The sequence below is a fragment of the Tyto alba genome, unplaced genomic scaffold, assembly GCF_018691265.1.
Source record: "Tyto alba isolate M040663 unplaced genomic scaffold, T.alba_DEE_v4.0 Super-Scaffold_21, whole genome shotgun sequence".
Lineage (NCBI taxonomy): Eukaryota > Metazoa > Chordata > Aves > Strigiformes > Tytonidae > Tyto > Tyto alba.
In genome coordinates, this window is record NW_024881295.1 from 4,018,967 (window position 1) to 4,044,732 (window position 25,766).

The window sequence follows — 25,766 nt, forward strand, 5'->3', positions numbered from 1 at the left end:
TTGGTTACTAACTTGGCAAGCTTGTAGACAGAAGTGAAAAAATGGCAACTGTCTTTTTCTTTGTACATCAAAAGAAAAACACTTTCACAAATCTACCAGTAGGAAGACTTATCCATGACAGGAATATAGAAAAGACAAGTAGTCAACTCTTCTCCATTGTTGCTCAACCCAGAGTTTCAATACCTAATTTAGAGGATTTAGGGCTTGAGGGATTTGGGGGATTATTTTCTGGGGCTAATGATGAATGGTTCATATTTTTACATAGCTATTCCTAACAACCAGTGCTGGGGATTACATTCACTCACGCTACGACGCTGCTTGGAGTGGCATTACAAAAGTACAGTTGGCTGGCATCAGAGAGGATTAGTCACAATTCCAACATTCATGACTGCAACAGAACCTCATTTGGGCCACAAGCGAGCACTTGATTGGAATGATCTGCATCAGTTCGTTTTATTAAAACCCAAGGAATGCAAAATAGGACTGTATTAATCACAAGAACAATTTTCCTTCCTATGCCTTTTAAACAATTCAGTAGACATGCTTAGGTGAATTTCCACACTCAATGTAAATATGGAATTAATTAGCACTTACAAATTCTACTGAAAATGGAAATAACTTCTGCATATAAATAGCATGTATTAATGTAACATACTCTTAAATCCTAAGGAAGACATATTTCAGCACAAAATTAAGCATGGCTAATCATAAGTGAATTAAGAGTCAATGAATTCCACAATTCTGTATCTCACTAAAAGGACTAATTAGATTTACTTCACATTCCTAAACAAATGCTCTATATAGTATATTTGTATGAAATATATTCATGCCATGGTTCCCCGGTATTAAAGAATGTCTTTATGTAACTTCAATATAAAGTCTATGAGAAATAATATGCTAACTATAAATGTTGCTTAGAAACACAGTACTCAATTAACCCCCTCATCTTTTGTGCCAAATCAGAGAAACTGATAAACCTAAGTCTTCTTTTCCAGATGGCACATCAGATCTTCCCAGCTGCTGTTGACTGGCAAAATAGTTTTCAAAAATCAACATGGCACATGAGTATATTCCTTTACCCAACTATACACAAGGAAATTATTAATTAAAAGGGACAATATCATCCATGCAAAAGTCTCCTTTAGCTCACACAAAGGTATTAAAATGGTGAAAAATGATATCTAGAAAACATACAGAACTTTCAGTACTATAAAATTGTTGCATTTCATAATTTGTTAATATTTTCAGAAATAAAAAGAAAGAAATGTAAGTACAGCAATTACCAATAGCTTACTGTTTTTTTTTTAAATGTAAGTTCACACACAAACAGCTGGATATTTTATACACATCTAGTACAAAACAGAAATTAAAAATGCTGATATGCAACATATTTGGTGGCCTATCCACAGTGGGACAGTAAAATTCCCATTTGAGAACTTCCACTGGAAAGTGGTCCCCAAAGAAGTAAGGGAATAGACACACAGTAATTCTCCTCCAGAAGTGAAATGAAGGAGGTATGGAAAAATGGGACATCTCCAGAGGCCATGCTTAACTTTCCACAGGAATGGAAACTTTTGAAACTTTTTTCCAGATAGGTTCCCTTTAGATTAAATTAATATAAGGTGTACTGATTGACAGACATATTTCTACAGATAGTCCAATTTCAGAATTACCTAGAACTCTACTAATAGTTATTAGCAAAATTATTAAAAGGCCTTCTTATTATGAGTTGTTGCAAACATTTATGACGACTAGAATGACTTTACACTTTTCTGTAGCCTATGACATGGGCTGCCTTCAAGCAGAGAGTCCTAAAAGCATCATCAGGTCCCCTACACAGTGGTACTCTCACAGACTTGGAACTTGTCAGGCCTATCTTACATGTGAGGAATGAAGTATACAAGCCCCACAGAAACTAATTTAAAAAAAAAGTTTTGCATAACATTAAGATCCCAAAGTTTGCAACAGACTTGGAAGTCTGGCAGAGATGGCTCTCCTTAAGCTGCAGATCTTGACACCACCAGTAAGAAACATACATTGCAGGTAAGTTTGGGGTATTTGCTGAAAACAAACAAACCAACCTGCCTACCCTCCCTAACAAAGCATTGCAGGCTTATTGACCAACGTGTCCTAGACTGAAGCTTTCAGCATATTACCTGAATCACAAGACCCAACCTCGATTGTATCCTTTTTACCTTGCCAGTTCCATTCCAACACTAACTAATGTTGGGGAATTTTTATCATACCCCTTGAGGCAAATGAAACATGTCTGTGCTTAAACATAAAAAGATGTAATGAACAATGGATTTGACAGTCCTAACTCCATAAGCAGCTCTAACAGGGAGTCTGTAAAGATGCAACATGAAACAATTCCTTATATACACTTGCATCAGCACGGGACACCTGAGCCCAGAGTTCAATTCATCCCTCGCCATCAGCCCTGTTTAGCAAAAGTGGCCCCTGAGCACTCTCACTGTAGGAGATTGCTACAAGACAATGCTGTGGCATTTCTCATCTCACTACCAAGGGAAACCTCACCCCCTTACACGGAGTCCTTCTGTCTGTGGCACTGCTGCTTCCAGCAAGTTTAAACTATTCCGCAGTTGGACCTTCTTGCCCTCCATGACAGATCACAAATTGGTCATGAATTACCATTTCTGAGCAGTTACACTTTTAATTTCCCCTTCACTAATGACATTGTCAGATTTGTGTTCTCAGCTCAGAGTTGCCTACCAGGTCTTACATCTCCTTTCTCATTCTCAAAAGTTGCCTTCTTTTCCATTTCCCATTACCTTTTTTTTCCCCATCAGATCTTCTTTTCCTCTTTAAGTCTATTTAGAATTCTTAGTTTTACCTACTCCTTCTCCTAATTTCATTCAGCTTTGTCCTTCTGTGCATTTCTTACCAGAAAGTTTCCATAACAGTACAAAAGACACAGATTTATCCTCTGTGGTAATATCTGGTCCTTTCCTTTTACAAGATGAAAGGAACTAGGAGTAACATGAGAGAAGAATTACATTCAGCCTTATTTCATCCTTAACTCCTTCTCTTATTGCTGTGTAGATAAAAACCTGCTGAATTGCTCTGTGAGGTGGTCTCACTGCAAGTACAGTTCGTTGAGACTGAGGAGGTCCAAAATGTGGATTTGTGATAAATAATCAAACCCAAAGTTTATCACAACTGACCAATCTTTTTTTTCTTTTTGTCCCAGTCTTAAATTTCATTACTGAAAATGGCTAACCTACTTTATCTGGTTTCCCAAAGTGCAGAGTGAGAAAACATGTCATGCAAAATTTCTTGCCGAACAGTCTAAATTGAAAGCAACAGAAAACACAGTCATAAAGTGAAAGAGGTTGCACAACCTGAAAAAGCAGTACTAAAGAAGACTGCCTGCAGTGCATACTTCTTATATGCTATTACAATAACATTATCTGGAAACTGTGTTATCTTGGCAACTCGTTTACCTTGAATTCTTCAACAATAATAGTCAAGGCTTCATGCCCAGCTTTTCGCATGTCTTCTAACTCCTGCTTATGCTTTTCCTGTATAAAAACATGGAAAGGTTATATACAACATAGGTACCTGACATAACAATTTTTATTAGGAGAGCAAATATTCCTCGATTTTGGTATCTTTCATGAAGAAATGCACACATCTTGGCTCTTCAGATATTATATATATATGCTCGATTCAAGTTAGTCCTAGTATTAAATTTATTTTTATAACTTAATTTTACTTTATTAGTCCTCAGATAACTCTAAATGGTTCTCCAAATTTAAAAAGAAATTTTCTTTGTTACTCTGATTTTTTTCTGGTGTCCTGGTATATACCTGGTGGATGGCAGGACTTCCAAATGACTCTCTTAGAAAATGTTGTTTACTGCCTGTATTAATAAAAACATTGAAATGGACTAGTATCAGATTCATCATCCTCAGAAGAGCACACCCTTCTCCTACTAATTACATAGCTGCTTTTTTATCTTTTTCTATTCTTAAGGCTCCCAAGAAAGTGTTCTCACATCCTGAATATGTTTTTCATATAAAGCTCTATTGTTTACTTTTTATTTATTTCATAGTATTATGTAAGAAAAACATGGACAGGCACATTCTAATATTTTTGCCTTTGCATGGAAATGCTTGCCTGTGGTTTGCTGTCTAAGTCTGCAATGTGAACACTTCATTAGATTATAATTAGCATTTCACACTTATCAGTGAGCAGCACCACTTTTTCAAATCACGAATTAGTGAGAAGACGAAAAACCTTCTCTTCTCCCTCCTTCTTTGCCTCAGTGATCTGCTCATAAATCAGCTAGTACAGCAGGTCATAGGTGCCTTAAAATCACCTTGGAAAACTGGTGCAGAAAGCAGAAAGACATTCATCACAAACATTACCTTGCAGTTATTACAGGGAAAAACCATACACAACTTACACTATATATTTATTGCTTTTTTGGATGGAATTCAAGTTCAAATTAATTAATACAATTCTACGTTTTCTAAGACCTGTATGTTTGAAATAAGCAAGACCTAGTGTCTAACAAGGCATGTTCAATTTTATTACGAAGGGCCATATAACACCATTAAAAATCAATTAATCTGTCTGTAACTGTCTTTGATTAGAGGTTTCTACTCTGTCATTCAGTTCCTTTCTCCTGAAAGGGCCATCTTAGCAAAAAGTTTTAAACTATTGCCACACAAACTTATAATTGGTCCAAATATAATGAGACATTCAAATTCTCTTGAATACAGCTGTTGTTTTTGTGAAGTCCTACAAGAACAACTGACATGAAGCAGAAGAATTGAAGATGGAAATATTTTGGTATGTGAATAAACTATTACACCAGAAAACAATGCACAACATCTGGGTACATAAGTTTAATCACACTGTGATGCACAGGTATCACTGACACCACAGACTAGTTAAACTCAGATGTTTTATATGTAGAAAAAAAAATTTAAAAGTGCTGAGATAGAAATATTTTTACAGTACTAAACGACAGAACCAGTATAAGGAGGAAAAATGTGATCCAGTGCTTAACTCCAAAACTTCACAAATCATTAACAAATATGTTCCCTGTGAAAAGTGAACATGGGGGGGGAAAATGAGAAAAATGTAATTACTATAATAGCATATCCTGGATTCACAAACAAGAAAAGATAATTATATAGAAAGAGGAAGTTAATGCTCATTAATTATTCTAGCTGAAAAAAAGCCAAATCAACAAAACCAAAAATGAAGAGAAAGCATTCCCTATTGAGAAACACATTTAAATGAGAAGAAAGCCTTTAAAAGCAGTAAGATTTCCATCTAAGATCTGTCAGAATTAACTTGAACACAACAATGAGATAGTGGATCAAGTGTGTTGATCAAGGAAGTAACATATTTCATTCTGGAAAAAGTACAGCAAATCTCACTAACGTTACCAGGAAAATCAAGACACAAAACAAAAAATGCAGTCCTCTCATAATAAATTCTCAGGTTTTTCAGAAATAGTGACTTGTTCAAAGTCATGTCCTAAATGCAAACTGGTAACACAAGTTAAAGCATCAACACCAAGGTATAACTACCAGCATGGTGAATCCATCCAACACATTTTACAGTACTTTCTTAAAATATTTCCTGGAGTAAAGGAAAATAATCATTAGTAAAGAACTAATAGGAAGGCATCAGTTTTGCTTGGGTCAGGTCTAGTAAACAACTTCCACAACAGAGCTAGAAGAGAGAATGAAAGGCCATTATTACAAGCACACAGATGAAAAGTTTAAGGTCACTTGGTAACGCTCCTTCCAAGTAAGGGCTTCAGTCAACCTGATGAACACTACATTGCCTTTTTTTTCGTGTCTATTTGCAAGATTTTTCAGCTAAGATGGCAGGCCTATAAGCTTATTTTCTTTTAACTTATAAGGGTGCATTTCCACTCTTTTGAGGATGGCTGGCCTTTTCTTCTGAATGTCTGTGAAACACTGTTTCAAAATCTTTTAGATACATCACTCAACGGAACGTGTGCTTGGTTCTTGTAATATCTGATAAGGAGAAGACGCAAAGTCACTTTAAGTAACACTTTTGGTAGTGTATGCATTTATTTACTGTTTAACAATGAAGATACATAAAAGTCCCCAAGTTTCATGATTTGGCTATGAACACAACAGAAACATTCCAAGAACAGCAGCATATTCATTTGATGAACAATGGTCATTTCAGTTCTTCACAAATCCTCAACAAAAAGTGTACTTTCCATAGCAAAATTAGTTTACTGAATTGACAGAATGTCGTGGTTTGAGCCTGGTCGGCAGCCAACCACCCTGCAGCCGCTCACCCACCTTCCCCCCCAACCTGGGAATGGGGGAGGGAATCAGAGGGGTAAAGGGGGACTCGCAGGTTGAGACAGAAACAGTTTAATAGTGGTAATAAATTGAAAACAATGACAGCAATAGAAAATATAAACGGGCAATGTACAATGCAATTGCTCACCACCCGCTGACCAATACCCAGCCCATTCCCGGCCAGCGACCCCGAGATACCAAGATCCCACAGTCGCAATCCCGGAAGCGAGAGAGAGAGCGAGCCCCTTCCCGACCACCCCTCCTCTATATAGTGAGCATGACGTTCCATGATATGGAATATTTCACTGGCCAGTTAGGGTCAGGTGCTGTGGCCGTGCTCCCTCCCTGCTCCCTGTGCCCTTGCGCACGGGCAGAACATGGAGAGTCAGAGAGTCCTTGAAGTCCCGGTAGCAGCTGAAACCATCAGTGTGCTGTCAGCACTCTTTTCATACCAAACCCAAAGCTAAATCCAAAACACAGCACTCTTCTAGTTCCCGAAAAGGAGCATTAACTCTATTCCAGCCCAAACCAGGACACAGAACTACTCTTAGAATTATTACTCTGCTTGTAAGAAAGAAAAGAGATGCTCTATGAAAAGTTCTGAGTGGTGTAGACCTAAAAATAAAATTTAATATTCAGATTCCCTATCAAAGAGAAAAGAATTTTCTGGGTTTTGGCTCTTGTAGAATTCTCCTGTATGGATCGCATGACTTCACAGAGGTTTTTAAACAACATTGTTGTTCCCTTCCTTTTTCAATAAATGCTTGTAAGAAAGGAATCAAACATGAGTTTAGAAGTTTGAAATTTAAGTAAAATCATCTTCAGAGGACTTTCAACCCTTCTCCTTGTGTCTTGCGATGGACAGAATCTCACACTGGAACACTGACAGTAATTAAACATCTATTTGAAAGACCGAGGGGTTTATTTTATTTTGTGATCAAAATCTTGATGAACATTCCAGAGAGCATGAGGCATTCTGTATGGGCACTATGAAAAAAACAGGCAATTCATTGCTCAGTGATTATCAGTGTTTCAGTTTTTTCCATTTTGTGACTCATATGAGGAAACACGTCATTGAGAACAATTTATGCGTAAGAATACATGCTTTAGTGCTACACAATGTCTGTGCCTTCAGAAACAAACCAAATAAAACTTGAATGATAAGGAGGAAAAAAAAAGGGTCAAACTTCAAAAGTTTTCTTACAATCTAAAATCCAAGTGACTCCAGGCTCTCCTTTTCTTTTGTTAGGCCCCTGTGAATCAAACCAGTGTAAAGGCTGATGGATCCAAATGCCTGGTGAGCTTCCGAGAGGTGTGGATCCCAAGGATGCCGCTGGACAGAGAAGCCTTCTGAAGTGGCTGTGGCAGCAGGAAAGGTTACTGACTAGTCCAGCTGCTTGTCACTGCCTGCCAACTGCATTAGCACTTCTTTTGGATCTTTTAGCTGAACTGCTTCCTCAATCGTTTCAGTCTAAGTGAATCATTGTTAGCGCAAACAGTTTAAACAGGGTTCTTTGTTAACATCCAACATTTCGACAGAAATGCAGGGCATGTGTGTGCACACACTGCGGAGCACGAGGGTAACACCTCCCAACGGAGTGCTATGCAAAATCTGCAGTAAGAGGATTTGTGAGATCTGATGGGGAAAGAAGTGTGGGTAAAGACCTCAAACTTATTTTATTTCATTATATTTACTTACCTTTAAGTTGATCTATTTTTCTGCTCACTGTTTAAGAGGCAGACTGCCTTGAATTGTCGGGAAAAAATGCATGCCATGCACAGACTGCACAGGTTCCCTACAAACCTTCCACTCTGGCATGCCTGCATGTCACGCATATTGTAAAAGGAATAAATGAAAGCATATACAAAGGAAGAAAAAGGTATTTGCTGTCTCACTTTCTTCTCAGCTAATTCAAAGTAACTGCAATTCTTCTCATTTTCAAAAGTGGATGCTTAGAAAAATTATTTTGTGTCAGTGCTCCTAACATGTATTAGAAACAGCATCAAAGGAATGACACTCAATACTGTAAATTAGGGCCACCAAACACAGCCACCCGAAAAGGAAGCAAATGGCGACACACTGAAGTATCTTTTCATAACAATCAGCCCACAACAGTAAACAACATTTCTTGTATCTTCTGTAAGGCTGTGGTACCTTCAGAATTAGCAGCAAGCCTGAAGCAACATCTTAGGAAGTGATAAACTCTCTTCTCAGAATTTCTGTACTAATGCAAAAAGGCAAACTGTTGTTCCCTGCAGGCAACTAAATTAAAATTTCAAATCCACCTTACACAGTTTTGCTGTATACAATTATATCATTAAGACTCTTCATATTGGACTCAATTCCTCCATTACATCAAGATTTTCCTCTCCACAAAAATTATCAGCTCTTCTTCTTTCAAAGCATCATTTGAAAAAATAATAAACAACATTTAGTATCATAATTATTCTGGTAAGAAACTGGTAACTTCTCATCTGAAGATATACTTTTCCTCCAGTTCACCCAAATAAAGAGAAAAAATAGTATTACTGGATACTATATAATTAAATCGCTGAAAAATTGAGTTAAACATGATGAGAATCAATCCATAATGGCTAATTAATATACACACTAGAGTGTGCTATTGTATATAAAATACAGATTAGTCACTATTTCTGTTCATGTGAAGTAAGAATGTGAGCTCTCAAAAACTAAGACACAGCAGTGCCTCCTGGTCTACAGCAAAGCAGGTAATTTCACTTTGATAATATCACCAACACTTCCCAAAGAAAGATACAGCTGAAAACCCGAAAATAAGGACAAACATTTTTATAGGAAAGAAGGTTTTCAGATTTACCTGTATAACCAAAAGGACACGCTGTATGCGCAACCTTAAGCTTACCACAAGAGCCAAGGAGATACTATTATTTATTTTAACCAAGTAAATATCATTGCTATATAACAACAGAAGATTTTTAAGTGAATAATGAAGTGAGGTAGCGAACAAATTTTCATGAGCAACTTCCTAATAAAGCAGTGAGGACATTTCCTGCTGAGTTAGAACTGAGCTGAGCCACAACAGAGTGAGTGTGAATGGAACAGCCTGCTGGGAGACATTATAACTGATTAAATGTGAAAAACTATGTGAAGGAAATAGTATGGAAGAGCCGGCATGTGCCCCAAACTGAAACATAATTATAGTTCCCATACCATATGTAACTACACTCAAGTATTTACAGTGTATAACATGGATCTCTACCCTGTCACATTTAAGACTTTAATACTGTATGAAGAACAACTACAGTTTATACATGCTCATTTATCCTACAGGATGTAAATGCAGAGACTCCCCACTAAGGAGGGCATTAAACAAGAAAAACAAGAACTAAAGCACAGGCAGAGCAATCTGTTAGTTAATACTGCGTGTTCTTAGTATTAATATATATTTTGCTAGCAAAACTGTATGATACAGTAAACAGCACAATACATTTGACTCAGGAAGCCTTCTCTGACTGCCTTCAGGTTTTTAAAACATTATATAGGTAGTAACTCCTTTGGAATAGAGCTACAACTACAACATACCCCAAAAATTAGGAAGTCAGGAAAAACGTAAGAAGGCCTGCATGGATGAACAAGGAGCTCCTGGACGAGCTCAACCACAAAAAGGGAGCCCAGGGAGGGTGGAAGCAAGGAGAGGTAAGAATATAGAGAAACTGTTCAAGAAGCCAGCGATCAGGTTAGGAAGCCAAAGCCCTGTCAAAATTAAATCTGACCAGGGATGTCGAGGACAACATGAAAAGCTTCTATAAGCGCGTCAATGACAAAAGGAAGACTAGGGAAAACGTGGGCCCTCTCTGGAAGGAAACAGGAGACCTGGTTACCCGGGATATGGAGAAAGTTGAGGTATGCAATGGCTTTTTTGCCTCCGTCTTCACCAGCAAGTGCTCCAGACACACCACCCAAGTCACAGCAGACAAAGGCAGGGACTGGGAGAACAAAGAACGTCCCACTGTAGGAGATCAGGTTTGAGACCATCTAAGGAACCTGAGGGTGCACAAGTCCATGGGACCTTATGAGTTGCATCCATCGACAGGTTCTGAGGAAACTGGCAGATGAAGTGGCTAATCCACTCTCCATCCTATTTGAGAAGTCATGGCGGTGCAGTGAAGTTCCCGCTGACTAGAAAAGGGGAAACATAACCCCCATTTTTAAAAAGGAAAAACTTGGAACTACAGGTGAGACAGACTCACCTCTGCGCCCAGCAAGATCATGGAGTGGATCCTCCTAGAAACTGTGCTGGGGCACATGGAAATTAAGGAGGTGATTGGCGACAGCCAATGTGGCTTCACTAAGGGCAAATCGTGACTGACAAATTTGGTGGCCTCCTATGATGGGGCTACAGCGTTGGTGAATAAGGGAAGAACAACTGACATCATCTACCTGGACTTGTACAAAGTATTTGACACTGTCCCACATGACATCCTTGTCTCTCAACTGGAGACATGAATTTGACAGATGGACCACTTAATGGATAAGGAATTGGCTGGATGGTCACACTTAAAGAGTGTGCAGGCAATGGCTCAATGTCCAACTGGAGACCAGTGATGAGTGGTGTTCCTCCAGGGTAGGTGTTGGGACTGGTGCCGTTTAACATCTTTGTTGGAGACATGGACAGTGAGATTGAGTGCACCCTGAGCAAGTTTGCCAATGACACCAAGCAGAGTGGTGTAGCTGACACGCTGGAGGGATGGGGTGCCATCTAGAGGGACCTGGACAGGCTTGAGAATTGGGACTGTGCAAACCCCATTAAGTTCAACAAGGCCAAGTACAAGGTCCTGCACATGCATCAGGGCAATCTCAAGCACAAATACAAGTTGGGTGATGAGTGGACTGAGAGCAGCCTTAAGGGTATTGGTGGATGGAAGACTGACTATGAGCCAACAGTGTGCGCACACAGCCCAGAAAGCCAACCTTATCCTGGGTTGCATCAAGAGGAGTGTGGCCAGCAGGTCGAGGGAGGGGATTCTCCCCCTCTACTCTGCTCTCGTGAGACCCTTCGTGCAGTGCTGTGCTCAGCTCTGGGGCCCCCAATATAGGAAGGACACGGACCTGCTCAAATGGGTCCAGAGGAGGCCACAAAGATGATCAGTGGGCTAAAGCACCTCCCCTGTGAGGCCAGGCTGAGAGAGTTGGGGTTGTTCAGCCCACAGAAGAGAAGGCTCCAGGGAGACCTTATAGTGGCCTTCCAGTACTGAAAGAGGACCTAAAGGAAAGGTGGGGAGGGACTCTTTATCAAGGAGTGTAGTGATAGGATGAGAGGTAATGGTTTTAAACTGTAAGAGGTTAGATTTAGATTAGATATAAGAAAGAAATTCTTTACTGTGAGGGTGGTGAGAGACTGGTTGCCCAGAGAAACTGTGGCTGCACCCTCCCTGGAAGGGTTCAAGGTCAGGCTGAACGGGGCTTTGAGCAACCTGGTCTAACAGAAGGTGTCCCTGCCCATAGCAGGGGGGTTAAAACTAGATGATCATTAAGGTCCCTTCCAACCCAAACCCTTCTATGTTTCTACGAACTGTGACAGGGCATCGTACGCCACTGATGCTTCCCTACTCCCCCACATAATCTAAATGATAGGACACAACAGCAAGAGAAAGCAAATAAGCAAATAGGAGAATAATCCCGGGGAAACTTACAAAAAAGGAATGCTTCCATTATACAACACAGCAAGCATGAAAAGAATTCTTATCTTCATTAGGATATTCTCATGTCTTTTATCTCAAGGGCATCAGTCTTCAGATTAAATTAAATTCCACCATAGTTCATAAAGAACAAAATATTACCTTGGAAATGGTTGCTAGCTACCATCAATAGCTACTGACGCTGAAGCCAGTATAATGTCCAACACAATTTTATATACTACATATATTTAAAAATTTATTAGTATTTATGTATTACTCTACTATAGTATGCTATATTACAATATGAATATTTGTATGAAAAAAGTACACAAGCATTTTCTTTCTTTCTCTAAAAGGAAACTGACCTACAGACTGCAAACAGACAAAAAACCCTGCTGAAGATTAGGTTAACCCAATGAGTAGAAAGTCAATGAAAATTGTGTGCACAGGAGGCTTGTGTGAAGGAACAAGGAGCTCCTGGCAAAACTCAAAACGAAATAGGAAGCATACACAGATTAGAAGCGATGACGTGTAACCTGGGAGAAATAAATTGTCCAAGCATGCAGGGATGAGGTTAGGAAAGCCAAAGTCCAGCTGGAATTGAATCTGGCAAGGGATGTCAAAGACAACAGGAAGGGCTTCTGTAATTAGCGATAACAAAAGGAAGGCTAGGGAAAGCGTGGACATGCTGCTGAAGGAGATAATGGACCTGGTCACAGAGGACACAGAAAAGGCTGAGGTACTGAACGCCTTTATTTGCAAAACCAGCCTTCAAGAATTCCAGAGACTAGGGGAAAGCCTGGAGTGAGGACGACCCACCCTTAGTGAAAAAGGATCATGTCAGGTAATATTTAAGCAAATTAGACTTAATTAAGTCAATGAGACCTGATGGGATCTCACAAGTGCTGAGGGAGCTGGCTGCCATCATTGTTAGGCCCCCTTCAATAATCTTAGACTGATCACAGCAACTGGGAGAAGCGTCTGAGGACTGGAGGCATGAAAATGTAACTTCTGTCTTGAAAAGGGGCAGGAAGAAAGACTCAAGGCTACAGGCTGGTCAGCCTCACCTCAGTACCTGGGAAGGTGATGGAGCAGCTAATCCTAGAAACCATCTCCAGGCACAGGAAGGATAAGAAAGTCACTAGGAGTAGTCAGCATGGCTTCACCAAGGGGAAGTCATGCTTGACCAACTCGACCACCTTCTATGGTGAAATGACTGGCTTGGTAGATGAGGGGAGAGCAGTAGACATTGTCTACTTAACCTCCAGTAAGGCCTTTGGCACTGTCTCCAGTAAGATCCTCATAGAGAAGCTACAGAAGCGTGGGCTTGGTAAAGAGAAAGTGAGGTGGATTGAAAATTGGCTGAACAGCCAAGCCTAGAGGGTGGCAATCAGTGGCATGAAGTCTATAGCTCAAGGCCAGAAACTAGCAGTGTAACCCAGAAGTAAATGCTGGGTCTCATCGTGTTTAATATCTTCATCAGTGATCTGGATGATGGGGCAGAGTGTACCCTCAGCAAGTTTGCATATGACACAAAACTGGGAGGAGTGGTCGATATGCCAGACAGTCAAGCTGTCATCCAGAAGGACTCAGCAGGATAGAGAAAGGGCCTGGCAGGAACCTCGTGAAGTTCAACAAGTGGAAGTGCAAAGCCCTGTACCTGGGGAGGAACAACCTCGTGTACCAGTATATGCTGGGGGCTGTACAGCTAGAATGCAGCTTTGCAGAAAAGGACCTGAGGGGTCACAGTGGACAAGAAGTTGGACATGAGCCAGGAATGTGCATTTGCTGCAAAGAAGGCCACGGTATCCTGGGCTGCATTAGGCAAAGTATTGCCCCCCGGTCAAAGGAGGTGATCCTTTCCCTCTTCTCAGCAGTGGTGAGGCTGCACCTGGAGTACTTTGTCAAGCTCTGGGCTCCCCAGTACAAAAAACACATGTACATACTGGACAGAGTCCAACTATGTCTCTCCTTATGTGAAAGATACGCAGAGAGCTGGGACTGTTTAGCATGGAGAAAATTAGGCTCAGCGTATCCTAATTATCAAGATTAGGCTCAGGGTATTCATATACATATCAATGTATATGAATACATGAAGGGAGGGTGCAAAGAGGACAAAGCCAGGCTCTCTTCAGTGGTGCAAATGACAGGACAAGAGGCAATGCACACAAACTGAAACACAGGAGGCTCTGTATGAACTCCAGGAAACACGTTTCACAGTGAGGGTGGTCAAGCACCGGCAGAAGTTGTCCAGGGAGGTGGTGGAGTCTCCCTTCTTGGAGATATTAAAAAGTTGTCAGTTGTCGGGACACAGTCCTGGGCAACTGGCTCTATGTACCCCCGCTTGAGCAGATTACCTCCACAAGTCCCTTCCAACCTCAACCATTCTGTGAACCACAATCAGATTTACCAAGCTCTAATCTAGTAGCTATTAATCATGAGGCTACCTGTTTTTCCTCAAAACTTTTCTGCAGAAAGTACTAAAATGAACCTGTTATTGTATTACAAAGCAAACAACAGTGGAGTGCTGCTTATTTACAGACCTGTCACAGATGAAGTCTTCCAAAGGACCCATTGCCTACAGTTCACTATGGCATATATGATGTTTTCCAAGATTTATGCTGGATACAACTTTTTATTCCTTATTTCAAACTTATGAAACTTCAAACCTCACAGTGGAGAGTAATTAAAACCATCATTTATAGTAACAAAACTATAACTGAACTAAATACACCTTCCATACCGAAAATTGGTAACATTTCTATCTGTAAAATGGGAGTCCCTATCATCTTTGTAGCCATCTTTAAAATACTGGTACATGGTGCCATTATTCTCTAAGCTGCCTCTTCTCCAGGCTGAACAGACCCAGCTCTCAGCCTTCCTCACACGGCAGGCTTCCCAGTCCTTTGATCATCTTTGTAGCCCTTCTCTGAACCCTCTCCAGCCTGTCCACATCTTTTTTGTATAGTGGGGACCAAAACTGATTTTTCAGTAACAGTACTCCAGGTGTGGCCTGACAAGCACTGAGTAGAGTGGAAGAATAACTTCTTTATCTCTGCTGGTGATGCTCTTGTTGATGAAGCCCAGCACTACGTTGGCTTGCTTTGCCACAGCAGCACATTGTTCACTCATATGGAGCTTGTGGTCTGCTAGGACCACCCCCCAGGTCCCTTTCCACATTTCTGCTCCCCAGCCAGGTAGATCCCAGTCTGTGCTGCACTCCTGGATTATGTTTTCCCAGGTGCAAGGCCTTACACTTGTCCTTGCTGAACTTCAATAAGGGTTCTTGTTAGCCCACTCATCCAGCCTATCCAGGTCTTCCTGCAGGGCAGCTCTCCCTTCCAAAGTGTCCACTTCCCCACTCAGTTTGGTATCATCAGCAAACCTCATCTGGGTACACTTGATCCCATCATCCAGATCACTTATGAAGGTATTAAACAGCACTGGGCCCAATATTGATCCCTGGGGGACCCCACTTGTGACAGGTTGCTGGTTTGAAAAAGAGCTATTTAGCATCACCCTCTGGGTGTGGCCTGTCAGTCACTTCCCCAGCCACCATACAGACCACTTGTCTAGACCGTAACACTTCAGTTTCTCTAGGAGGAGGCTTTGGGGAACTATATGAAAAGTGTGCGAGAAATTCAGGTAGACAATGTCCACTGCTTGCCCCACATCAACCAAGCAGGTTACTTTGTTGTAGAAGGCGATCAGGTTTGTCAAGCACAATTTTTGCCCTTGGTGAATCTGTGCTGGCTTTTCCCAATCATGTGCTTCACTTGACTTGTGGTAGCCCCCAAGAGAATTCGTTCCATAACTTTCCCAGGGACTGAAGTAAGACTGATGGGCCTGTAATTTCCTGGATCCTCCTTTAAGCCCTTCTTGTAGATCAGGGTGATGTTAGCCTTATTCCAGTCTTCTGCGATGTCCCCCGATCTCCACAGCTTCTCAAAGATTATGGAGAGCAGCCTCACAACAACATCATCCAGTTCTCCTAACACCCTCAAATGGATAATGTCAGGGCCCGTTGATTTGTGGGGCTCGAGTTCCTGTAATAGTTCGCATACCAACTCTCCCTTCACTGACAGGGGATGTGCATTTGCATTGACCTGGATTTTTGTTCCCGCCCAACAGTGCTGATAAAGACAGAGGTGAAGAAAGTGTTGAGCATTCTGTGTTTTCAGCATTGTTGGCAATTCACCTCCCCTATTTAACAGTAGGCCAGTATTTTCCTTCTATTTCTGCTTGTTGTTTCCACCCCTGAAGAACCCTTTCTTGTAGCTTTTGACATCTCTGGCCAATTTCAATTCGAGCTGAGCTTTTGCTTTTCTAACTGCATCTCTGCACACTCTGGCAGTGCCCTTGTAGTTCTTGGTATTCACCCACTTTTCCATCTCTGGTACATTTCTCTTTCGGTTTTGAGCAGACTCAGAAGCTCACAGTTAAGACAATGGGGTCTCTTGCTCTTCCCTCACCTTCAAAGTGGATGAACTGTTTTTGTGCATCCAGAAGGGCATTTTTGAATAAAACACTCCCAGTGTTTGAAGTGCTCTCAGCACTAGCTAGTTCCTTTAATCCTCCATGGAAGCTTCCCACTGTATCCCTCCCAGCTGAGCTCTGAGTGAGCTGACGTTTGCTCTTCTAAAATCTAAACCCTTTGTTTTAGTACTAACCTTCAGTGTGCTCAGCAGGATGCCAAACTTCACAGTATTGCAGTCACTGCAGCCAAGGTTATCAGGTTATCACTGACTGAGATATTAGAAAGTTGGTTTTCTTGGTTTATGAGTAGCAAGTCCAGCAGTGCCTCATTCCTGGTTGGCACATCTAACATTTGTATGAGGAAGCAGTCCTCTACACATTCCAAGAACTTGATGGATGATGTGTGACTGCTGGATTATTCTTCTAACAAATGCTAAGTTGTTGGTTATTTGTTTTACATACCTGACAAATTCATAGATAATGTAAGCATATATGGAAAAAACTCCAAACAATTCAAAGAGACATAAGTTACACCTTCGCCAGAGACAACAAAAAAAGTAAATTAAGAAAGCAGGAGAAGTAACTCCTCCCTTATTTTAAGATACTATAGTACTACTATGGTTTTTGAAGTAAAGAGTTTGTTGCTTAACCTCAGAAAAATTCCAGCTAGAAGGAAGCATCTCCCACAGTCCAGAAAAAGGTACCCACATCACAGACACACAGATTTTATAAGAAGTCCTTCTCACTTCTTGTTGTGTATCTTAACAAACTGGTCATGCAGTTCCACATTTTGAATTACTATATTTTGCTTACTTAAAACCTCACACAGAGCATAGATATGTCGCACATTATAAGCTCCTACTCTAATACAGCAGATATATTTAAAAACACCAAAAGTGTTATATTCCACACAACAGTATTTTAAGTTTACAGAAACTGATTAGTTTCACATTTCAAATACTGTATTAATCAGATTTTTGGTTCAGGCATTCCTGGCCCTGCCCTTAATTGCTCATGGCTTTTTGCTGGCAAAGAGGCAAGCCAGATTGAAGTAAGATATTCCAAATAATTCAGTCTGGGAAGTATCCCCTGGATTTGAGTTACGACTTCAGTGATTGGGAGTGGGCTATTTATTTTTCTCAGTTTATGACCAATGTATTAAATCATAAAATCACACAATCGTTCAGGTTGGAAGGGGTGTCTGGAGGTCATCTAGTTGAACCTCCCGATGAAAGCAAGATCAATGCTGAATTCAGACCAGATTGTTCAGATTCTTGTCAAATCAGACCTTGAAAACCTCCAAGTCTGGAGGTTTCACAACCTTGCTGGCTGAAACATCCCAAAGCTTATCTTCATCAGAAAAATATTTTTTTTACCTTACACCAAGTTGCAACTCCTCATATTTCAATTTATCACCATTTCCACTTGTCCTCCTGCTATGCATCTCCGCAGAGCCTGACTGGCTCCATTTTGCTGACAACCATGTAGGTATTGGATATCTGCGATGAAGTTCCTCCTCAGCCTTCTCTTCTCCAGGCTGATGTCAAGATATACAATGTCTGCTGCATTCCTCTCATCCACAGTCTAGGTGTTTCATCACAGAAGACAATTATGTTGGTCAGGCATAATTTATCTTTTGATAAATCCATGTTGGCTATTCCAAGTCACCACTTTCATGTGCCCAGAAACAGCTGCCAAGAGCACTTGTGCCATGATTTACCCAAGGACCACAAAGCTGACAATCCTGGATCCATATTTCATGCTTCGTTTTCTCCAATAATCAGAGGCTTTCCTCAGTCTCAACTCTATGAGTTGATACAGAACTCTCTCATAGTGACAGCCAACTCTCTCATCACCTACCTAAACCAGTCTGCCCTCCTGAACTCTGTGGTCTGAAGCTGCTCATTTTTACAAATGACAACCTCGCCTCTTATTTCTTGCCTTTTTAATGACCTGATATCCATCACGCATACCAGAGAACCAGCCACACAAAGTACCCCAACACATCACAGTTATTTCTTCAACAATGTCATTGTTCAGCTACTGCAAATGGAGCTCTAGCTCCTCCTGCTTGCTTCCCAGATTGCATATATTTGCATATGAACATCTGACATGGGCCCCTAAAAACTGATTCGGTTTTTGTGTTGTTTGATGAGTAGGAGTCTGGTTTTGGTTATCTCTTTTACCACTTCCCACCCCTGAAGTGACTAAACTCACACTTAAAAATATATAAATATTAAATTCATATGTGAGAGAAGAAAGATAGTCTTGCTTCCCTCCTTTGCAAGCAACACATAAGATGGACAAAAAGAGATGACAGTACTTAGTTTCTAAGTATGTTTAAGAACTTTGGTTTGATGAGCAGAGATGGTTACAACCTCTTGTTGTCTGCCATCAATGAAGTTTCAGTTGTACAATATTTGTATCAACCAACCAGAAAAAAAAAAAAAAAAAAAAAAAAAAAAAAAAAAAAAAAAAACAAAAAACAAACACCAAAAAACCCCACACAAAACCCCTCGCACTTTGGAGCCTAGATACAGATGTAGACATTTAAATAGCATTCCCATGTGAAAACTGTAACATGCATTTCTTTATTTCTCTATTTTACTTACTGTGAAACATTGATGTCCTTGAACTAAAAGCAAAACTACTACTTATACCAGTAGAGAAAAGTTACATTTCTAGGGGTGGGGTGGGTGGAAAATTTTATTAATCTATTAAAAGGATTGTATATTTAATCTATTCTATTTCTCTAAGCAAGGAATTCTCTTAAATGACAAAAAAATCAACATTTTTTAATGTTATTTAAGCCAAAACACATCAGATGTAACATTCAGAAAAAGTCAGCAATGACTGATACTGCCTCAAGTTACTTATAGGTAAGTAAAAGCTATTATAATGTCAGAATTTAATTAGACTTTTTAAAATTAAACTGTAAATTGAAAAACACAGAGACCTGCTAGATTTTAGAAAGTACCTATCATTAAGCTATGTCATCTAAACCATTTTTTAAAAATGTTACTATTGTAGAAATTGACCACAAAAGGCAAATAGATTCATATAGATAAATATTCAAAATTCTACATCTATAGTGAAAACAACAAAAATAGACCTGTGCTTTTAAAAAGATACTCCAAGAAGGAAAAAACTCAAGATTCTTGACAGTGATAGTTTTATTAATTTTATACAGTCCATTTATTTCTTGATCTTGATGATATCAACACTTTAAAAAAAATTGTGAGAAAGATTCTTTGAGAAACAATACCATTTATTTTGTAACAGGAGTCAGGTTTTTTGAAAGCAAAAGAGCAAAGTATTAATTGAAGGATGAAACATGAAGTTGAGGACAATGTTAGAAAAAATGTGTAAGTCAAATCTGGCCTTCAGCTGAAACATATTTACTTCAGTTGAAGCTATACGTGGATATGCAAAGAAGAACATTCCCACTATAGAATGTCTGCAACAAGGAAAGAACTGGAAAAAACCAAAACAAAATAAACAAAAAAAACCAACAAAACAAAACAAAACAACCCCACACCCTGCCTAGCAACTTCTCTCCTGCCCAAACAAGGAGTAGGGATAAAGTAACCTGAACAGAATTAATATAGATAAATTTTTGTCATCTTCCCTTTACCCATAGTCTCAGTTTGAGAACTGCACCCCTGTCCAAGACTTGCACGTGCATATCTTTGAAGCAGTGACTGACTTCTCCATTACTGTAGCTAACACTCATTCACTCTCTAGATCTTTTTTCCATTTTGCCATTATATTCTTCCTAGAGTACACTCCTCACCCCTTCACTCTCTCCTTCCCTCCAACAATGGTAAAACCATGGTTCTCATCTTTGACAGCTTTTCTTTGGACAACAGTAGCTCTCTCCACAGCTCCCTTCTTTAATCTATTCAATATGCCGCAATTAAAATAAATAAATAAAACCAAACAAAAAAAACCCAAAACAAACATAAAACCAAAAACACTCACCAAAAAAACAGCACCCAAAACCCTACAGCAGAAAAAAAAAAAAACAAAACAAAAAACAAAAAACAAAAAAACAGAGATCACACTCTTCCCCCAAAAAATCAAGAGTAGGACAAAATACTAACAGCAAGAATGCTATAGTTGCTGAAAAAGCTAGAGGGCAGGGCAAAGGGATTCTAATTTGGGCACAAGTATAACTTCCTCTAACTCTACAAACTAAGACCATACATACATCTCCCCTTTCTATAGTCCCTTGGTTCCTTTCTACAAGCCAGCTGGCAGGGATACAGGAACAAGCTCATGCTTTCTTTGTTGTATAACACAAATTAAAATGTAAATAGGTTTTAAAAGGCTGTAGCATAAGGACTGAATTTGATGGAAAGCTTTAGCTGTATTTTAACTTTGTTTGAAACTTCTTGGTATTTTACACTACGTCAGACCTCCCACGAATTGGCTAATCCAGATGAGAAAAATCATGATTAAGACACGTTCTTGTTCTGAGCAGCTCCTCTCTTCAGAGGGGCACAAACATTGCTTACAGTAAGCCTCTTGGCTAAAAGTCTTTTGAAAAAAGTGAAAGCAAATCCTGCTGGAATATAGCTTTCCTCAACTGGATGCATGCAGATTTATTAAGCATATATAAAAGTATTTAAAAGACTGGAGGCCACAGTTAAAAAACTGAAAGTAATGCAACAGAGATAAAAATACAAAATATCAAAAAAATCAATAAAAAACTGTTTCTTCCTTAAGAAAATACTATTGGGTTTCTATTGTGCAATGGAAGATTAATTGCCATTCATCATGGCAGTGATTGGTACACGATAAGATAATTTAATTGGTAGTGACAGAATAGGAATGTGTTGAAAGTTTATGAAATGCTGTCATAGGAATTGCAACATGTCTCAAAGAGCTGCTCTTTTTATTTAATAAATGCTCAGATCTCAAAAGAATGTGCAAGTAAAGACAGACAACCTTGATGTAAGAAGGGGGGCAAGTGCCACTAGACCCTCATGCATGTGAGAACTCCTCTCATGAAAATATTATGTGAAATATGAGATATCTTCAGACTACTCCTATAGTCTTTGTTACAGGATAGCAACAATATCCTCTTTCTCCCTACATGCAAGATTTTTGGCTGAGTACCACAAAGCCCTAAACAAATTTTCTCAGTTAACACTGTCACCATTATTTTTAGTAAATAACAACAGAATGGAATATCTAAAACCTGCTTGATCTATCTTAAAACAGTAACACTGAATGTGGCAAAGTGATACATTGATAAAATGAATCTTTATAAGCAATGGGTCCAAGTCCCATTCACTGAAGCAACTTCTCACCACTCCAGCTGAATGCAGCTGCTTTCTGGCTGGTTGTCAGGGGATTCTGTGCAGGTAATGAAATTCCCAGGTGACAGAGACATGATCACACTCCATCTGAAACCCAAGAATTGTTCTCCTCTAGTGACCAAAATTACATTTGTCTCTACTTATAAGGGGGAAGTTCCCAAATGAAGCAGATCCAATTGAAGTGACAATAATAATGAAGAATAGCCATTAAACACTGGAAGACTCAAGAAGAAAGGAAGGAGAGCAAAATCTCCCTAGAAGCAGCTAATTTCATCATAATCTAATACAGATTTTCTTGTGTTCAAGATGATAAAAATGTCAATGAAAATTGCAACTGCTACATAAAAATAAAAAGCATGAGATTAAATATTCCTTAATGGAAACAAGCATCAAGTGTCTTCTTACAAAAGTAATTACAAAAACTACACTATTGCAGAACTGTAGTAATAAGAATATCTTAGTGCTTTTAAATAGTAGTTATTAAATAGTACAAAGACCTGTTTCCGGTTTTAGAGGGTTTTGGGGGGGGTTGTTTTGTTTTTTAATCAAAGTATTTCATAAAACAGTACCACAAAAGCAGGCAATGAACTGAAACACTGCCTGAAACGATGGTTTAGTTCACAAAGAAGGAAATGGCTATCTCCTTTTCTTCCTTATCACTCACAAGAAGGCTCTTCAATCATAAAAATTGTTTTTCCATTTACACCGTTTGAATATAAGACAGGTCCAGAATATCTTTCATTATTTCTTGCTTACGAGCTCAAACTGTTTTTCCTTCTTAGCTGCCCTGAAGTTACCCAGCCTCATTTCAAACTCTCTACCTAACAGATGAATGGAAATTTGCTTTTCAATGACACGCTTACTTCTTTATAGAGACTTATGTCAAAGCTCAAAGCTCAGACTATAACCTCAGCCCTTTGAAAACCTAGCACAGGAACTTGGATTGTTCTCCCTACACAAACAAACTACATTAAGTGAAGAATTACTACATAAAATTACTCTTAGTATATAGAAAAATATTATAATACATGAAGAAATTCAAAATTGCTCTCAGTCTTTTATCAAGGTATCTTGAATTATTTTTTAGGCATTAATCAGACTTGCACTTGCATATTTTAAGTTAAATTTCACTATGGTATTTATTTCTGGACATTAACATTGAACATCTAAAACAATTATTTGCTTGAGGATGCTTAAATATGTAATATATAGCCAAAACCAAAATATTGTCTGTCTAGCAATACACTGAATAGGTTTATTTTTAAGGAATTGCATAGGGCTAGGAAGGTCTGGTTTATCTCAATATCTTCAGGTTTAAGAACAGATGTTCTATTTTTCCTTAGAGTCAGTTTTCTTTAAAGGATAAAACTTTAGCCAAGAAAAGAAAAAAAGAGTTCTCAGTAGTTTAAGTATATGATTATTTTAAGTGTCACACGCTGTTCTGGACCTTTTAAGCCTTTAATGAGGAGAAAAATTATACAAGTCTCAACAGCAAAACTTTTTTTTTTTTTTTCATAACAGTAACAGTGAAGTAACTAAAAGTAGTTAGTGTCAGTAGCGTTGTCTATAAGTAGAATCAAAAATAATCAGTGTAAGAATATACACTAGAAAACAGCTTTGACCTAATAAACACATACTTTTATTTGAAGGAAAAAAAAGGAACAGCAAGCTAATTTTATCGGTACATAATTAGAGCTGACTTACCTTTCCTTATCTACCCCATCTCACAAAACTTATTTTACCCTTTAAAGTTTCTCATAATCAGATGGTAGTTTTAAAACCTTGATGATATAATGTTGCTATATTTGTATTCTATTGTGATCACTGCAATAACTAATACTTCACCACTGTAACTGCTTTCTCAATATCAAGACCTATATAGAAATGACCTGCTACACACTTCTGCAGTACATTTTGTTTATTTCCATTAATCCCCCAATAATCCAGTGAAAATCTTGATGAGACAAGTTTGGTGGTAAAGAACTCCAATTTATCATTGTTAAATATATTTGGACATTTCACAGTTCACCTCAATTAGAATTTCCATATTAAATAGAAAAAATAAAAAGATGAATCATCCTGAACACACTTACTGTGAATACACAAAATGAAATGTGCAGTAGCTGTAATGTACTTGGGACATACAGAACGCCAATTAGTCAATGCATTCAAATAAACCTAGGAATACACTGGCATAAAACAGGTCAAGCCACTTAGAAAAGCAGTCAGAACAGGAATCTTGGTTGCAAAAAAATATTTTTACTTCCACATACTGACACAGTAGAAAAATTAAAGTTGTCTAAGCACAATTTCTTGCATATCTTTAAAAACAGAGAGACAAAGGAAGCACATAACTGCAGAAGAATAAATGCTAGGCAAGCTATATGACTGTAACTGAATACTACAGTACAAGGCAAGTTAGGCATTCAGAGTAATAGCACAATAATGTAATAGAGGTATATTTGAACACAGCATATTTTAAAATCAAAATTAGCATGCTTAGTCTTATACCCACTCTTCTAATTAATCATTCTGAAACAAGACAATAAAATAATTCATGAAAAAATAATTTAAGTGGAAAACAAAGGCAAGGGAGCAGAATCTTTTCCTAACAGAAATAATAAGTTAATTTTCCTCATACTGTGGAAAAATAATTTAGAAAAAAGATGACATCAAAACTGGGGGAAAAAAAACAGGCCAAAAGATAAACAGCTCTGAAATTGTTAATAAAATAGAGACTTTGAATAAAAATGAGTGTCTGAAAGAAGAGTATATAGTGTAACATTAAAAAAAAATTCAAAAGGTGAAGAAATAAACGTGAGGTATCTGGCACACACTTGAAAAAGAGGTGGGCAAGGGATTGTTGCCATATCCATAAATACCTTTAACAGTTCAGCAAAAAGACGCATTGCTATCTGTGAAAGTGCCTTTTCTGAAACCTCCCATTTTTGGTGTTCCATAATTTTAAACCCTGCTGTGACCTGTGAAATTTCCTGGAATCTCATTTATAAATTTAGTTGCTGCTACAGTAGATAACTTTTTTTCACACCTATTTTTCGTTATTAGCACTCTGTCTCCTCTATGTCTGCACCTAAACCCAACCTAAATATTTTCTTAGAAGATGATATTTAACAGGATGTAAGTCATATATTAGTTTTGTAAGAAAACATACATTTTCTAGTACTTCAGCCACAAAAAGCACCTACATCCAAGACCTGTTTCCAATCTCCTGCGGAACACCTTTTCCAGAATCATAAATGCACTCTTCTGAAGGAGAGATCAGGAAGGCACTGACAGGGTGTTGCCTTTTATGCGTGAGAGGAGTGGGAATGTATGGAGCTCTGTTTTGGGGTAGGTGATCAGTGAAGAACCTAATGGTCAGGATTAGCTGGCAGACCAGCACAGCAGACCCTGCTGCATCTGCCTGCTATAGACGAGACCGTCCACAGGAAGATGATGCAGATGAGGCTTCCTTCAGACAACAAGAAGCAGCCTCACATTCACAGGCCCTGGTCCTCATGAGGGACATCATCCATCCCAGTATTTGCTGGAGGGACAACACACAGCAATCCAGGAGATTCCCGGTGCACAGTGATAACAACTTCCTAACACGGGTGACTGAGGAACAATCTCTGAGGCACTGTGTTGGAGCTGATACTTCAAAAAATGGAATGACTGGGGATATGAAGATCCTTGGCAGCCTGCCTTGGCCGCAGTGACCGTGAAATGGAGATGTTCAGGGGAAGGGAAGGAGCAGGGCAAAAAGCCGGATCACAACACTGGACTTCAGGAGAGAAAACTTCATTCTCTTTGGGATCTGCTAGAATCCGGTGAGATATAACCCTAGAAAAAGGGCTCCCAGAGACCTGATTGCTATTCAAGGATCACCAGCTCCAAGCTTAAGAATGGTCCATTGTGACAAGCAGGAAATCAAACAAAGGCAGCAGGAGGCCTTCACGGATTAACAAGAAGCTCCTCACTAAAC

At 39.1% G+C, this 25,766-nt stretch overlaps 1 protein-coding gene across 7 annotated transcripts in view; it reads right to left on the reverse strand.

Moving 5' to 3' along the window:
* CCDC91 (coiled-coil domain containing 91) overlaps positions 1–25,766 on the reverse strand; it is a 154,575-nt gene that overhangs the window by 79,061 nt on the left and 49,748 nt on the right. For 6 of the 7 annotated variants that reach the window (XM_032995071.2, XM_032995068.2, XM_032995069.2 and 3 more), the window contains exon 7: positions 3,465–3,542. The exons of the other annotated variant lie outside the window; for it this stretch is intronic. In XM_032995071.2, coding sequence (XP_032850962.1) covers positions 3,465–3,542 — 78 coding nt within the window. The remainder of the gene's footprint in view (positions 1–3,464; positions 3,543–25,766) is intronic. 7 annotated transcript variants of the gene reach the window in all.